The sequence below is a fragment of the Elgaria multicarinata genome, chromosome 4 (genome assembly GCF_023053635.1).
Source record: "Elgaria multicarinata webbii isolate HBS135686 ecotype San Diego chromosome 4, rElgMul1.1.pri, whole genome shotgun sequence".
Taxonomy (NCBI): Eukaryota; Metazoa; Chordata; class Lepidosauria; order Squamata; family Anguidae; genus Elgaria; species Elgaria multicarinata.
Window position 1 is genome coordinate 55,614,536 of NC_086174.1, and position 18,129 is coordinate 55,632,664.

Genomic DNA, 18,129 nt, shown 5'->3' on the forward strand with positions numbered 1-18,129 from the left:
TGAAACATTGTTCTAGCTCCATTTCTATCCTTTTTTCTTGCCCCAGCATTTTTCTTTACTCTTTCTTTGCCTTGCACATTGCATGAAATCAAGAATAAAGATGCTCAGTTCTCTATTCATGATTTTGTAAGTAATGTGTGTACATGCTTAATGTATAATCAGTGTGACTTTGTTTAAAAGAAGATGAGCTATTAAATTTAATTAAATAAGCAGGTTCCTGCCAGTACATCATGCAGTTTGAAAATTCCAGTGTAAAATATTCTCCACCCCTTGCCTGCATCTGTATGAAGTGCAACCTTGGTAAAATTGGGCAGGGGGGAATTGGGAGAGGTAAACCAAAATAAGTTGTCAAATGTAAGCTTCACCATTAAGCATTTTTCCCAACAAGTGGGGCCTTGCAACAAAAACGTTGCCATGCGGAATGCTTCTGTTCAAAGAGCTCCAGCCACACTTTCCTATTCCTTCACAACGGGTAAAATAAAGGCTTTATGCAGAGTAGCCCAAATCCAGTTTTTAATTGAGGTATACCCCTAGAACTAGAATGTACCTGTCTGCCATAAAAGGAAGCACATTAGAATAAATGAAAACACATAGCTTACCTCTCATGATAAAAACCTGTGTCAGGTAGTTTATAACCAGTGCATATTACTTGAGAAAGAAGGGAATGGGGGTGGAGTGGGGGTAAGAACCCCGACATTTTTTGAGGAATCCAAAAAGCTGTTCCTATATTACTAAGAAATATGAATGCCTGCATTTATTTTCTGCTAAAGAAACAAAGGTTTGAGTAACCTTGCATTAGATTGTTTAGTTTTATAATATAAAAGGAATGCAATCTATTCTACTTAATTAAATATTAAGCAAAAACATTTCTTAGACAATTGGTGGAAAGCTTATTGTGCCAATGCATGGCATAACTTGTACCCAGTAATCTGATTACCTTTAGATGCAGTAGCATATAAGTGGATAAAGAGAATTAAAGGCAGACTCTTAACCTTATTGACCTGAGAAGTAAAGGAGGGAGATAATGCGCTGGTTTGCATGACACAACAGCCGCACTGTGAGTTATTTAACTAATGGTGAGGCAGGCTATAGGTCATGTGTGGCTGGCATTGTGCATATGTGCTGTACATATTCATATGAAAACCTGGGTTAAGCAACACTCACATATCCCTAAAACAAACCATGGGATATGTGAAGCTTGTTTAACACTCACATAATGCAGATTCATTGGGTTCGCATGACATGACAACATGAGCGGGGGCTGGATATGCAAAGTTGCACCTGTCTCCTGCAAAGCTAGCAGCATAGCAAAGCTCCTTTCTTAATGGTAGTGGAGAGCATCTCCAAACAAAAACACTCCATCACCTAGTAGGTGGAGTGTCAGACTAGAACCGGGGAGAGCCAGGTTCAAATCCTCACTCAGGCATGAAGCTCACTAGATAGTGTTTAGCTTAGCCTACCCCATAGGTTTGTTGTGATGATAAAAGGGGGCACCTATGCATGCCACCCTGTCTTCCTTGGGAGAAGGATGGTATAAAAATGGTATCAAAATATATTTTAAAAAGTGAATGTCGTTGTGTCACAGTAACTAGTATCTAAACTGTTTTTGTAGTTAGTATAAGTATTATATCTGTTGATTATCATCATCATCTTTTCATAATGTTAATGCTTTAAAATACTTGACTAGTCAGTTGGACATATTCCTCTTGGCTGATAAGAACATAAGAAGAGTGATGCTGGATCAGACCAAGGGTCCACCTAGTCAAGCACTCTGTTCACACATTGGCCAATCAGCAGGACACAGTGTAACAGCACCCTCCCATGTTCCTCAGCAAGTGGTGTTTACATAGGCTCACTGCCTCTGATACTGGAGGTAGCACATAGCCATCAAATGCTCAACCCTATCATAGACTTCAATTTACCAAGTTAATGGCAGAATGAATGGCATTCTAGTGACACTGGGAGGGTCATCAGACAAGTGTTTTATCGCATGTTCACTACTGCCCACTTACAGATGTTCACGTGTCCTTTAGACGACGATGTCCACCTCTTACACGCCTCCCACTCTTTCCACTCATTATTCCTTCACAAAATAGACCCCTCTTATTTATTAAATAGCAATGTGCTGCCATTAAAATGCAATGTGCAGGAAAAGCGTCACAATATACACAGCTCCTGAATGGGCCATGTAGTCATTGCTGCTTCCTCTTTCTCTCCCCATGTAAAGAGACCGTTGCTATTGTGGGATAGCAGTAGGAGGCCATAGTGACGGTAGGGAAAAACAAAAATCCACCTGTCTGATGATGCTCTAAGGCTCAATTCAGATGTAATGATTTGAGTCTGATAGGTCATGTGCTTCCTCCTTGACCTTTCGCTTCCCTTCCCTCTACCCTCACACCTAGCTTCAGCAAGGCTATATTTGGACTTCCATTGCCCTAAGCCCAGAAATACAGAATTTAACAAAAAATATTGTGAATGTCTTAAGAACAGAGAGGTATTTACCAAACATGCAGTCTTGCATGTAAGGATGTTTTAGTAAGAAATTCCCTTCTTTTAAAAATGCAGATAAATATATAAAAGTTTATCTGGAGGGGAAAGGGAACAAAAATGATGGCAACAATACATATAAAGTCTATGAAGTCAAATCTAAATTGACTAGTTAGATGTTTCCTATCTGAGTAGAATCTTGGGTTTCAGAGCATATGCTGAGTTCCTCACAGAAGATGGTCTGAGAACATCATTGGCTTGCTGATTAGATGTTGCTAGATAGACCGAGACTGAAAGCAAAGTCTCACACATCCATAGCAGAGACAAACTGTGTTGGTTTGCACAGTGGGGACAATAAGCTCATTTTCTGGTGTTAGTAGTCTAACTAGCTAATTATATTATTTTGAGGTTAGGTTCACTCGTTTTATGGCTCTGCACTTATACAGTATGTCAAACAAGCTGGCCAACTAGAAACTAGGGCCATATCTACACCAAGCAGGATATAGCACTATGAAAGCGCTATATGATATGTGTCTGTCGGGGATGCTTTAGGGTGGATTCCTGCATTGAGCAGGGGGTTTGACTCGATGGCCTTGTAGGCCCCTTCCAACTCTGCTATTCTATGATTCTATGTGTCAGTGGGCCCCAACAGTTGTCAGTGCACTTCAGTACCACTATAAAGCAGTAGTGTGGCTCCAGCCTCTTGTATACTGCTTTCATACCTCTTTCATAGTGCTATATCCTGCTTGGTGTAGATATGGCCTAGGAATAGCATTGTAAACATGCTCTTTAGTTTTGGATACATATTTGGGGGCAGAAGACATGATGTAGGTTTATTCAGCCAACACGGTGGGATTCTGAAAGTCCCAGACACTCTAGATGGCATTGTTGAGCTACATCAGAAAATAGGGGTTCATCATACAGGTTAGTCTTTTTCACGGGTGTGCATGTTTCATTTGTAAATTCATTGGAATGCCTTCTTGGTTTTGCTTTACTATTTTTATCAGGGGAACCAAAACCAGCTCTTTTAAAAACTCTTGCTTTTCTATAGTGCCAGTGGTGGGCCATCTAACATTTTCTTCAACAAAAAATTGGTGATGGAGTCAGCTTTTCCAGTTACAACTTCCAGTGTTGCAATCTTATGCATACTTACTGACAAGGAAATGAATGTACCGCAAGTACCATTGAATTCAGTGGAACATACTTCCAAGTAAACATGCACAGAATGTATATGTGCATTTCTGGTTCAACGAGCTTTTATACAGTAGGTTTATAGTGTTCTAAGGAGGGGTATAAAATATGTATCTGGGTTGCACATGTCACATTTCTTGCCAGTTCATTTTTTGCTAGCTATAGCAGTAAAGTTTGTGTTTACTGTCAGCCTTTTATCTCTGGAGGTGCTATCTGAAGCTACTATGATTGCCAGGTACAATAAATATTTAATCCTTTTCCAGGTATTTTAACTATTCTGTTCTCCATCAGTTGTTACTATGTGTTCAGTGTTCTGATTAATCAGTTCTGACCTAGTTATTCAAGTTTATTTTAAAAATAAACAACCTAGTTATTCATATTTATTTTAAAAAATAAATCTGATCTCTTCTGTATCAGATTGTAAAATGTTATTTGGATTTATGTTTTTAAGGGCACAATTTAATGCATGCTTACACAGAAAAAAAATTATATCTGGGACTTGGTGGATGCTGGGAGTTGTAGGACATTTTTTCTGTCTAAACATATATAGGATTGTGCCCTAAATGGATATTTGTTCCTTTAAGAAACAGCAGTTATAAATTGACTCCTTACTTCTCATGGTTAATAGTTGATTTGCTTTTGAGTGGTAGCAGAAAGAAAATGCATTGTGTGCTGTCATGAAAAGGGAAGTCTGTAATTGATTTCTGCTAGTCCCATGATCTACTTATGAGGCATACTCTTGGCTCTTGCAAGTGAGTGCAGTTGAATCACATAGGGCTCTGGCAATAGTTCCGTTCAGTGTTACTATTAACAACATTGACAGTGCAATCTACTGTCAATTTTGATTTAGAATTTTAAATTTTGTATACTCATTTTTGTCTTAATTTTAGAATTTCTGTAAACCGCCCAGAGAGCCCTGGCTATGGGAGTGGTATATAAGTGCAATAAATAAATCCTATTGAGTAAATTGGAATAGGATTGAAGCCTGAAAGACAGGTCATGTATGTAGTTTCAGTCTCTCTCTCTCTCTCTCTCTCTCTCTCTCTCTCTCTCTCTCTTGAATTTCTTTAGGATCTGAACAAGATTTTTCCTTCATTTCCCTCCTCCCTTCACATTTTAATACCTGTTCTTTGGCCACCTATGCAATTGCATAGGTATAGCAGGCTAATCTTGCATGTCTTCAGCTTACTTTGTTCCATAATTTTAATATGTTCATTAGGGGTGTACACTCTGCACTGAAATTCCGAGGGTCCAATAGTGCTCTGATGGAGCTCTGAACTTTCGGTGTGGTTAGAGGATGGTTTCACCCCCTCATACACACACAAACCTGATTCTGTGTTAATTCACCCTTGCATATTTATGGAGGGAGCTTTTATCCTTTACTTTGCTGATAATGCACATGGGTGAATTAATGCAGAATCAGAGGGGTGTGTGAGGGTGTGAATGATTTGATTTTTTTTAAAAAAAAATCCTTTAAAAAATCAAGGGATAAAGGGATCTGCTTCAGACTTAGTGTGTCTAAAGCTCTAGTTAAGAGCTACAATTGTGCCAAGTTTCATCCCTTTATCTTTAAAAATGATAGAGATGTATGGATTTTTGTTAATTCCCATTGATGATAATAGTGTGGTTCTCCGAAAATGGAGCAGTTTTCCGAAGTATAATCTGGTGGTGCAGAGAGATGGACCCTCTCCAAAAATCGGAGCAGAGAAGCTGCTCAATGGAGCTCCCTCCTGAATTTCGGGGCAGAGAAGACCTTCTTTGCACACCCCTAATGTTCATCCATAAAGCTTACTCAAGCAGTACTCAGAAGGTAGCCATAACAAAGAATATGAAGGGCAAATTAAATCGTACCTGTATAAGCCATAAGCTGTCTGCATAGTTTTGTCAATCTTGCATGCAGGCACACACAGTCAGTGTGGTGGAGGATATTCACTAGAATTAATGATATCTCTCTTGAGGAGATCCCACTTATTTTGCTATTATCATAGAATCATAGAATAGTGGAGTTGGAAGGGGCCTGTAAGGTCATTGAGTCCAACTCCCCACTCAATGCAGGAATCCACCCTAAAGCATACCTGACAGTTGGTTGTAAGGCCACCTTGGAGCCCAGTATTGGGCAAAAGACATAACAACAACAACAACGTATAGTCTACATCTAAGGTAGTTTAGTCTAAGCTAGTTTAGCTTAGAAAAATGGTGAGTAAGGAAGACATGAGAGAGTGCATAAAATTATGGAGATAGTGTTGAGACAGTGGTTTGGAAGACAGTTTTTTCCCTCTCTGATAATACTAGAACCCCATGAAACTGATTGGTGAGAGGTTCATGACAGATAAAAGGAAGTACTTTTTTCACACAATACATAAAATGTGGAATTGACTTCCATAAGATGTAATGATGGCCACCGCTTTGGATGGCTTTAAAAGGGGATTGGACAAATTAATGGAGGATAAGTCTATCGATGGCTGCTAGTCCTGATGGCTATTTGCTATCTCTAGTTTCAGAGGCAGGATGCCTATATTCACCAGTTGCTTGGGAACATGAGTGGGAGGGTGCTGTTGCACTCACGTCCTGCTTGTGGTTTCCCATGGGCAGCTGGTTGGCCACTTTGTGATCAGAATGCTGGACTAGATGGACGTATAGCAGTGCTGCCCCCTTCCCTGTTGCCATGGCCCCGATGGGGAAGGAGGGGTGATGCGCTGACAACAATCTGTCCTGCACCTCTCACAAGCAGGACAGATCCTTATGCATCCCATCCCCATTCTCCAGAAGAGAAGGGGAATCCCAATCCAAGGATCAGGTGAGGCTTCAGAATTTGCCTGCCTGGTGACTTGGTAACTGACTGATGAGGCCTTGTTTGGAGGACATGGCGGGGGATGGGGAGGAGGAGAGGCCCCCAAAGCCCAGGAAAGGCCTCCAAACAGCATCAGTGACAGTGCCTGAATCCAAAGTGGCTCCTGCGTAAAAATAGGGAAGACCACTGTACCAGTAGGAGGAAGAATAAATGTTAAATTAAGTTCCGTTTTGTTGTAAAGTACTTTAACTCTGCTTGTGGGTTTCCTGTGGGCATCCAGTTAACCACTGTGTGAACAGAATGCTGGACTAGATGAACCCTTGATCTGATCCAGCATGGCTCTTCTTATATTTATATGATGTGCTTGATCAGAATTTCTCCTTCAATTTTTTTTTCTATGAAAACTCTTAGGATTGATTCTGTTTAGGTATAGAAAACAATGTGTACATTCTTCTATGCAATTATGTGTTAAGACTGTTCATGTTCGTTTTGTTGTATGTACCTGCTTTGGGAAACAGTGACTAACAGCAATGGATCCCCAGTGTGTGATATGTAGAGAAAATACGTAATGATGATCATATGCATTTCATTCCATCTGTGTATGAAAAATTATATTTGTGAAGCAGTCCTTATAGCTGAATCTAAAATCCTGTGTTGGGAAGTTTATAACCCCAATTGCTTATAAACCTTTTCCTCATAGTAACAAGAACTGAAGATAAAAATAGCTATAAAATATTTTTCCCTTTATCTCTGTCTCACTGTAGGATGACGTAGCCTTGTGAGGATTTATCAGCTAAGCAGAAAATGAGCTTAACATCTTGGTTTTTGGTGAGCAGTGGAGGCACCCGCCATAGGCTGCCACGAGAGATGATTTTTGTCGGAAGAGATGACTGTGAGCTGATGTTGCAGGTAATTATATCGGTTCTTTCGACTGTAAATGTTAAATGTTTGGATTTAATGGCCTAGATACATATTTCTTTTTGAGGATTATATTTTGAACTATTAAGTGTTTTGCTTTCCCATTTTTTGCTTCTACTAGCAATTTAATCCTCCTTCATTTCACATGGAAGAGTAGGGAAAATTAACTGCAGTGACTGCACAGTGTTAGTCCATGGCTAGACCAGGCCTATATTGTCCCGGGATCATCCCTGTGCATCCAAATGACACACAGGGGATCCCGGGAGCAGGCAGGGACAACCCCTCCATTTGCCTGGGATAATCCTTAGGTCTAGCTAAGGCCTTAGTTACTTAAGTTAGTGAATCCCTGCACATGGCATGAGTCTGACTTCTGTGCTGAATAGTAAAAATATTCAGCACAGAATGCCTATGGAGCATTCTGATGATGGGGTGAGTCTTCCTTTCTACATGCTAAATCCACAGACAAGGAAGAAAATATTATTTATTACATTTATATCCTGCCTTTTTTCCTCCAAGGAACCCAAGGCAGCATACATAATCCTCCTCCTCTACATTTTATCCTCACAACAACAACCCTGTGAAGTAGGATGGGCTGAGAGTCTGCGACTGGCCCAAAGTCACTCAGTGGGGTTCCATGGCCGAGTAGGGACTAGAACTCGGATCTCCCGACTCCCAGTCCAACACCTTAGCCACTATACCACACTATTGCTACAATTTGTGTAGCAGTAGTTGGATATTTGAACAGTTACAAGTGTTGAGGACATTCCTAGTTGAAGTGTGAGTACTGTTTTGGGGCTCCTAGAACACGAACATACTAGAAATGTGAACGCCTAATTCGCAGAAATTAAGTACGTGGGACTGCAGAAGCATACAATTCCATCTCTAATCCTGCATATACTTGTAATTTATTTATATCTATTGATTCATTCATTAATTCAATTTATGAGTCCCTCTATAGCTGAGGGTCTCAGGACAGTGTACATAATAAAGCAAAACAATAAAACCAATGATAAAACCAATAATCAAACACATTACAAACTATTATTTTTAGTGTCAACAACAATTCCGCTTTTTAAAGAGATAAATAACTTAGGAGTTAAAAATGTAGAAGATGAGTTTGAAATACAGCATTACATATATTTTAACTAAGGCAACCGGCAGTTAAAATATGTTTTAAAGTCCTGGAAGAGTAAAAAGGTCGTTGAATTTTCAGCCCTAGACCAAGTAAGCATCAGACAGACCTCTGTAGTAGGGCATTCCACAATTTGGGGTCTACCACAGAAAAGGCTGACTCATGGGTAGCCACCCACCAAATTTCAGTGTGTGGGCACTTTGAGCAGGGCCTCAGATGACAATCTCAGGTAATAGGGAGGAACATAGTTATTGTTTTAATAAAATGAAGGCAATTCTACAATTGCTATGAAATAGTTCAACTCTATGTGCTAAGTTTTATGCGTAATGCTTTTCAAGTAGGATCCAACATTCCTGTAAATGTAAAGAAAGTTTCCAGAGCCATCGATTTTGGAACCTGTTCTTTATATTTGTAAAGTAATGCTATCCTTGGGCAGTGTCCCATGCCGCTCATTGCCCCATGAAGCCCTTCCTAGATCAGCCCTGGAAACCAGCTGAAATGCTAGTTTCCAGAATGGGACAGGTCAGTGGAGTTTGTAGAAGGAAGCACTGTCTTTCTGTTGCACTGATTGTGCATCCTGCTGGTGCAACATAATCCACAGAAATGTTTGGGTATCTTTGAATACTGACCTCTGTTTACAAGGTTCATGAAGTAAATGCAGCTGCCACTTTAAATGTTAGAAGTAGAGTGAAAAATTAATATAAACATATCTTCTAAATATTTCAGTCTCGTAGTGTGGACAAACAGCATGCCGTAGTCAACTATGATGCCTCTACTGATGAACACTTGGTGAAGGATTTAGGCAGTCTAAATGGGGTAAGTTAAATAAATATCACTTCTTCTGTTTTCAGGACTTGTAACCCAATCAGTTCTGAACAAGTATTTTTTATTACTTTTTATGCCAATTATGTAGGGAGATATGATATCAAGAAGCATATCTAAAGAATATAACTTTTTTTTAAATATAACAATTTGAGAATGGTAGTAGTAAGGGAGATTTCCCAGTTTTGAGGTGATTTGAGTGAAATTCATTTGCTTTACTGTTTTTAATTTTTTTTTCACCTGCTGAATCCAAATCTGTCTGTACCAAAGAGATTCACTTTAGCATTGATTCTGAAACCAAGGGTGGCAGCCCTTGGAGCCACACTGTTTAAACAATTTTGGTAAAATTTTGAAGGCAATCATGTATTCCAAAAGTTTTTACAAACTTAGGATGAAAAACTACAAAATGTCGACCAATTGAAATTTAATTTGGAAATAATATAAAATCAGTACAAAATTCATGAAACCAAATTTATTAGTCACAGGGCATCAAATAACACATGATCTGGTGTATATACTAGCTTTCTATAACACTGTGATGCTGACAAAGTGAAAATTAAAAAGTGAAATGGCTGCCAAAATCATTGCATCTTAATTAAAAATGAAATATATGCATCTTTTTGTAATTAGAAGAACAACCAAAGGTTTACAACTACAGAAGTTGCACCTAATATTACTTTACAATGACTCTTTGTGATCTTCAATTGTTTTTATGTCTGCTTTTATAATGGCTTGTTAAAAATTATATTGATGATCTGGTAGAAGCATATAGGATTCCATGGCCATTTTACAGAACTCAAACCATTGTTTTCCCCCAGAGGTTTACATGAAATATAAGTCAGCAAAAGGAAAAATTGGAAGTATAATATGGGTGTGCAAAAAATGAGTGCAAAGAAGTGAAAACTACACTTCATGCGAAGATCTCTAAATTAATGCATCTCAGCACTTTCTTAGCCATTTTTTAAAAAGTTTATTTGGTCAAAAAACATAAATTCTGAAGCAATTGAATTCCCTCCAGAAAACCTCTTTAAGTTGGGAAATCTTATTATGTCACTTGTTTGGAGAAACATGTCCTATTGTTGAGCTATATAAAGCCATAGGTCAGGTCAAGATTCAAATAGCTACTTTAGCCATGCCCAGTTAGCACCACATGTTTATGCTATGTTTTAAACTGCTTGTGAAACTCCCCATGGTTTGAAAAGGGGTGTGCCATGTGGCATAGGAGGGTTCCTGCTCAAGGCATGAGCACTCAAAGACCTTTGAGGCATGCAGAACCCTTTGCATGGTGGTATAGATCCAGGGGTAGGATCCAAATGTGCTATAGCTCTAATGTTAATGATGTCATGCTGGCATAAACCAACATGTGTAGAATGTAACTAGCAAATGCTAGGGCAATGGGTGAAAAGGTGGCAATTTGCTAGGAAGAGTTGGATCCTACCCCTCAATAGTATTCAATATTGTCCATCTGCCAGCAGAAGGGAAACCACTGGTGGAATTGATTCCTTCTCCTCACGCAGCCACCATGTGCCCCCCATATCTCTCAAAAGGGTTGGAGGAACCCCCCTCCCCCATTACAGATTTGGGGGATGCAGAAAGGATGTATGATGGAGGAGGGCAAGGGAAAGTCCCATTGCATGAGTAGATGACTGCTTGCATTGTGTTGAATGGAACCCATCATCAGCAAATTGCACATCATTTGTCTTTGCTTCACATTGGAACTTTCATTCCAGGAGTTCTGTTGCCAACGTAGCTCTGGCTTATTTTAAGATTCACTCTAACAGGCAATATAGAAGTGGAAACTTTGTGGACTGTGTGAAAAGAGTGCAGTGTATTTTAAGGTGTCTAGCTATTATGGGAACAGCTTGTGTTTACTCAGTACGTTTATAGCATATTTCACTAGCAGATCCATTATAAATAATAGATGTTAGGCTCAGGTCATATCTTCATATATCCTCCTTGGGGTTTTGTTACTGGGCAAGTAAGATTGGTTCTAGAACATTATTTTCAACAATTGGACAGTGATATGTGCTGTCATAACTGCAGTAAAAACTGGATTAATATTCAGAAGTTCATTACCACTAAGTCTAATACTTCTTTCTCTTTCTTCCAGACATTTGTGAATGATGTGCGGATTCCAGAACAGACTTACATCACCCTAAAACTTGATGATAAATTAAGATTTGGATATGATATCCTTATTACAATAATGCATTATTGTTATTCTTAATGGAAAAAAGCAACTCCTACTCATATTCATAAATTTATGTATTAACTTGCCTTTTTTTGTTTTGTTTTTTGTGGGTGGGTTTTTAAGTTGTTCTGGGTTCTTATTGGAAGAAGTGCAGGATGAAGATACTAAATAATAATTACAACACTTCAGATTCTCAGACCAAGTAGTAGAAAGGAATCTATTTTTTAAAAAAATATCTCTGAAATGGTTAGATAATTAAAAAATAGCCATCTTGGTTGTTAGTGTAGCTGTAACATGTTTTGCAATATATATAGTTGCCCAGTTTGTTGTATGCTTCCTATGAATCAGAGATAAACAATTGGCAGCAACAAACACTAAGGCTCTTGAATGTTGTAAAATTAGGAACCAGGCACACAAACCTCAACTTGATTTAATTAAAGGGATGTTACCCTGCAACCAGAGGACATCAGCAAATGTGTACCTAATTGTCATGCCACTACCATTGAATTGGCCAATTAATGTAAGCCTGAGGGCAGGGAGTGTCTTTTTTGCTAAGTGTAAGCCGCTCCGAGAGCCTTTTTTGGCTGAGGAGCGGGGTATATATATGATAAATAAATAAATAAATGACCAGTTAGGGGAAAAGCTATCAAATCCTGAAGCATTCTTACCTGTCTACCAGTTCAGCACAAGACCTACTACTCCAGGGACCCCTGATGTCTCCTTTTTTGTTTTGAATATTGTTCTACAATAAATTGAAGGATAAAGTAACCTTAACACTTCAGATTAAAGGCACCCATAGATCTGCAATTGCTTGTCACATATGTACACATGCTAGGGGTGTGTGTCGTGTGTGTGTGTGTGTGAATGAGGTTGTACAACAACACTGCCAGAAAGTTAAAGCTCCAACCACCCAGCAGGCAAAGACAAGCTTTAATAGAGATAAATGCCAAGTTCTACACTTAGGAAAAAGAAACCGAATGCACAGTTACAAGATGGGGGATATTGGCTCAGCAATACTACAAATGAGAAGGATCTTGGAATTGTTGTAGATCACAAGCTGAATATGAGCCAACATTGTGATTTGGCTACAAAAACAGAAATGATATTTTGGGATGCATTAATAGAAGTATAGCTTCCAAATTGCTGGTTCTCCTACATTTGGCACTTGTTAGGCCTCATCTTGAGTATTGTGTCAAGTTCTGGGCACCACACTTTAAGAAGGATGCAGACAAGCTGGAGGGGGTTCAGAGGAGGGCAACAAGGATGATCATGGGTCTGGAAACAAAGCCCTATGAGGAGAGACTGAAAGAACTGGGCGTGTTTAGAATGGAGAAGAGAAGACTGAGGGGAGACATGATTGTACTCTTCAAATATTTGGAAGATTGTCACACAGAGGAGGGGCAGGATCTCTTCTCAATCATCCCAGAGAGCAGGATACAGAATAATGGGCTGAAGTTACAGGAAGCTAGATTCCGGCTGGACATCAGGAAAAACTTTCTGACTGGTCGAGCGGTACAACAATGGAACCAAATACTTAGGGAGGTCATGGGTTCTCCCACACTAGAGGCATTCAAGAGGCAGCTGGATAGTCATCTGTCAGATAATGCTTTAAGGTGGATTCCTGCATAGAGCAGGTGGTTGGACTCGATGGCCTTAGAGGCCCCTTCCAAGTTTACTATTCTATGATTCTAAGCTATGATTCATGTGCTATTCTCCAATTTGATCCAGAGAAGGGGAGTAATGTTTCTGGCTTTCTGCTTGCACCCAAAAAAACTCAGTGCTGAAACAACTCACAGGCTTCCACCCATGTTTGAGGCTGGGGAGAGGGCAGGGATCATTCTCTCCCTTTGCAAGTCCAGCACTGAAAGAAAGCTTCAGGTTTATCTCACCTGCCACTTGAGTACCATTATGTATCTCACCATGGCCAGGAGAAAAGGAACAGTGGTCACTGGGACTTGAGAAGGCTAAAAGGCCCAAGAGCCACTGTCCCTTTCTATCCTGATGTGCTGATGATCATCAGGCCACGAAGAGGGAAAGTTCAGACATCACTTCTCTTTATGTGCCTCCAATGCTTCAACAGCCAATGAACTGCTAAGCAAAGGAAGGGAATAGTGTGTTTTGGGGATTGGTTTTTTTGAGTGTGCTTTGGGGACTGGGAGGTCTGTGGGTGATGAAAGCTGGCAATACTCTGGCTCAGATAAGTTGCTAAAAGCAACTGGAAGTTTCCAATGTAGCCAGAAAAATGTTACTTCTTTCCTTATCACGTCATACATACCAATCTTTTTACTGTTGTCAGAGGAGAGATGAGAGTCCCAGAAGAAGCACTTAAGGTAAACACATAAAATGTGCATGTATTTTTTCTAAGCTTGGGCTGTGATACTAAAGGTTGGTTCTAACAAGCATCCCCATGCAAGCACATGATGAGCTCATGTTGCTACTGCTGTAGTCAAATTTGTAGGAACTAGTGTCTCCCTGCAGGAGCTTTTCATGGACCACTCTAGTCATGGCAATTGCATGTACAGCCACATCTAATATAGTAGGGTTAGAATCAAGATATTGGCCTGGTTAGCATTATCACCATGGCTTAAACAAGCCACAGTGCATGCTGGATGCCATTTGGCTAATTACCCACCTGGGGGCAGCTTGTGGTGTCGTCTGAACCCAGGTGGCATGTCTTGTTGGAGGGAAAACAACCCTTAGATAACCCAACAATACACCAGCACGCGCCACAGCTTAAACAAGCCACCATGGCTTCTTTAAGCAGCAGTGATTAGGCAAACCAGGTCAGTGTTTAAACATTTTGTTGAAGTTTACTAAAGTTATGTTGTTTTACTGAACGGGACTTCATTTAAATTCCAGCACGAGAAGTTTACAAGTCAACTGCAGTTATCCCAAAAATCCTCAGAGGCAGAAGGATCAAAGCTAAGCAGTGCCAAAGCTGCAGAGCCAAAGGTACACGACACCATTGCTGAAGTGCACCACAAAGCTATTGACGCACTGAAAGCTGAAGAGAAATCTGCAGGTGAGAAAAATAAATAAGTACAGTCTGTTCTGGCTATTAAATACCTAATATTTTGGATAATGCATGATTAATGTAAAAACAATATTCAGGATATATTGTTAAACATCATTCAAGAGTTAATGCATCTATATTAGAATCACTATTTTTGTTAGCCAATAAGGCACTTCAGTTCTTCCTCTACCACTATCAATAATTTGTGATTTTGAAATATACTAGCTAGGCTGGCTCAAGACATTTTGCCACTCTTAATGAGCTAAAATTATACCCTATCCACCTCCTTCAAATCTTGTTGTATGTAGAACAGTCCAATATTGGGTCATACAGATAACCTAGAGTTTCCCAAAATACTAGTTCTTAGATTCATTTTTAACATAGATTTATATTTCTTAGGTTTATTTATTGCAAAGACCTAGTTGCACGTTCATCCAGGATTGCCAGAATTCAGGTTGCGCACAAAGCATTACCACTTTTAATGAACATGTTTTGTGACATGTGAACCTGGAAACTCTGGGTTAATTAAGCAACCCAGTGTTAACCCAACAAGAAACCCTGGGTTAACTCTTGTTTGTTTAATTCATAAATAACCCAGAATTTCTGGCTTTGTACATCACACAAAGTAGAAATGGTTCACACGCTCCACTTGTCGGTGGCAATTCCTGGGTTAAACATAATGAGAATTGCTGCAGTAATGTTCGAACCAGGTCAAAGAGATATGAAAGTCTGGGGAAAAACAGAAGAATTTGGTGACAGTGGTGAGTTCAGATTTACTTAGATTTTCTAATAGGGAAATTTGGGAAACACTGAAAAGCACTTCTATGCAATATTTGGAATAAGTCAAATGTTTCTTAAGACAAGGTTTTACTTAAAATATGGAGTATGAATATTTTTATGTAAGATACTCCACAGCATCGTAGAAGATAATAATTCCTTTATCTTTAGTGTACTTATACAATACTCAGAAGCTATTGTAAGGTTTAATATTATTACAAAGTTGAACTTGATATCCTTGTAATCCTTAACATTTTGACAGTATGAAACTATTTCTGTACAAATGGTAATTTTTCTTTTACAAAATATATTTATAAATTTATTTATAAAATCTAAGACTTATACTTCTGAGACTGCAACCCTGTGTATACTTATGTGGGAGCAAGCTCAACTCTGTGTTTCTTAAAACAGCTTGGCTTTGCTATTTGACACACTACCTGCCTGCCACAAGCTTGTTAAAGTGACTGAAATTTTTCACGAGAGAAATATTTCACCTTGTATTAGCTTTGAAGTCTAGTGAATGACTTGTTACTTTTACTAAAATGCTTATTTTAGTAAACATTTGGGGAGATATTAGTATAACCAAAGAAAATGGGAAAATATTCATTATGAAGGAAAGAGCAAAACTCAATTATTTTTGCCTGAGAAGCTATCCAAGCAATATAAATGACATTAGCAAATTTTATACTTAGATTGCTTAAACTGTCTTTAAGGCAATAAGAAGCAAAACCCCTTGATATGCTTTGCCGGACATGAAAGAGCCATTTTTCTATTTTTTTTTTTTGTATAGATCTTTCTGCCATGCCTCGGGGTACACCATTATATGGGCAACCATCATGGTGGGGTGATGATGAAGCTGAAGAACACAATGGTTACAAACAAGATAATAAACCTGAAGAGAAAATACACGAAACTGGAATTTTAGGTAAAGTTATCTAGAAAACAGATCCATGTATATTTCCCCCCACCTTCATTTCACATGATAAGGCGATCTATATATTCTGAGCCTGTCAGCACTTTTACTTACAAAAAGTAATGTTAAAGGATCAGTGACTACAATCTTTTCTTCTATACTAGCAAAATGCTTGTTCTGATGGGAGAGGGATAAAAGCAGATCAGTATGGTAGGGTCCCATATCTTACATATTATGCATATTATGTGTATACCTTATATCCTCTTTGAGGTCCTCTGTGGACATTGGACCAGCTCGTGGCCCAGGTTGGGTGACAGCATTGGTCCCATTGCAGCAGTCATATCAAGTGTACGTGCTTTATTCCTGCTCACACCCACTCACACATGGGAGTTACTGACAATCATTCACTTTGCAGGGAAAAAAGCATAGTGCCACTATGTTCAATGGGACTTACTCCCATATAAGTGTGCATAGAACTGTTGCTTGAAGGTATGCACTTGGGGGAATCCTTGGAATGGGAGCTATAGGCCCAACGACATAATGAGAACAAGTGTTGTCTTACCTAAGAGTTGTGCTGATGGCATCCTGTTTATTTTGTTGCTCAAACTTAATAGCAATACATAGCCCTTTACTGCCCTAATTTCTATTTTTTGCTCATGCTATAATGAGTTAAAGATGGAACCTAGCAACTGGTTTTAGAATATATATATTCTTTTAGGATGCATTATTTCTTAATTATTGATTTGATAGCTATAGACACATGCTAAAAGTTCTTTAATATGATGTTCCAGGAAAACTTCTGCAATTCTATTATACTTAACAAGGTGGACAAAGGACAAATATGTTTTTGATAGTCTGATAAGTTGAATAAACACTAGGACATGCTCTCAGTAGAATTCAATGTATCTGCTTTAGATGTGTTTCAAACTATTTGACAAATGAGTTGATTTTGGGCCAGTTCATTGTTGTTAAAAATTACTAGTCTTGAACAAAAGGAAGAGGTCCCTCAAATGAAGTCACAAACAGAACAAATCAATGGACCATAAGAACCATTATATAATATGAAAACAAGAGGTGCATAGAATTAAAATCACACGTTAATAATGTAATATTGAAGACCTTTACTTCATGTAAGTATATAGTGTTCACACATTCATATACTCATGTATAATGTGCAATGTGTGCAACAATGTTTTGAAGAACACAGTCTCTACTTAACAATACTAAAAATAGGGTGTTACAAGCTATACAAAATGTGTATCTTGCTGTTTTATTTGAAAATTGGGCTGATTATTATAGGTTGTAGATCATAACTCTTATACAGCGATTAGCTAGTTATGTATTAATATTCAGTGTTTCAAGGGAAGAAAAAAACTCCAGACTCTTATGTTTTAAATTCCAAAAAGTGTCCTTATAGTAACCTTACCTCGCTTAGTTTCCTATGTAGATAGGAACAGATCAATGATACTGCTCAAAAGTTTGTACATGCACCAAAGGCTTCAGAGTAAATTTGGGATAAGAGGATGGTAGTCTTATAGTTTTGTAATTGGTTAAAAGACAGGCAGCAGAGAGTAGGAATAAATGGACGCTTCAAGCAATGGACAAATGAAGGAAGTGGGGTCCCCCAATGATCCATATTGGGACTGATGCTGTTCAGCGTGTTCATAAATGTTCAGGAATTAAGGGTGCACAGTGAGATGGCAATGGTTTGGTGCTGATGACACCAAACTTTTTAGGGTGGTAAAAACAAAAAAGCATTGTCAAGAACTCCAACGATATCTCTCTAAGCAGACGAAATGAGTGTTAAAATGGCAGTGTTGTTTAATTTAAATAAACTTAAAGTGATATACATTGGGGCAAAAAATCCTGACCACATATACACGGATGGCATCAA

The 18,129-nt window shown here is 38.8% G+C and overlaps 1 protein-coding gene across 1 annotated transcript in view; it reads left to right on the plus strand.

Annotated features, from left to right (window-relative positions):
* CEP170 (centrosomal protein 170) overlaps nucleotides 1-18,129 on the plus strand; it is a 96,293-nt gene that overhangs the window by 10,353 nt on the left and 67,811 nt on the right. The window contains exons 2-7 of the mRNA XM_063124324.1: nucleotides 7,234-7,378; nucleotides 9,246-9,335; nucleotides 11,452-11,530; nucleotides 13,804-13,862; nucleotides 14,392-14,554; nucleotides 16,113-16,247. Coding sequence (XP_062980394.1) covers nucleotides 7,274-7,378; nucleotides 9,246-9,335; nucleotides 11,452-11,530; nucleotides 13,804-13,862; nucleotides 14,392-14,554; nucleotides 16,113-16,247 — 631 coding nt within the window. The 5' untranslated portion in view covers nucleotides 7,234-7,273. The remainder of the gene's footprint in view (nucleotides 1-7,233; nucleotides 7,379-9,245; nucleotides 9,336-11,451; nucleotides 11,531-13,803; nucleotides 13,863-14,391; nucleotides 14,555-16,112; nucleotides 16,248-18,129) is intronic.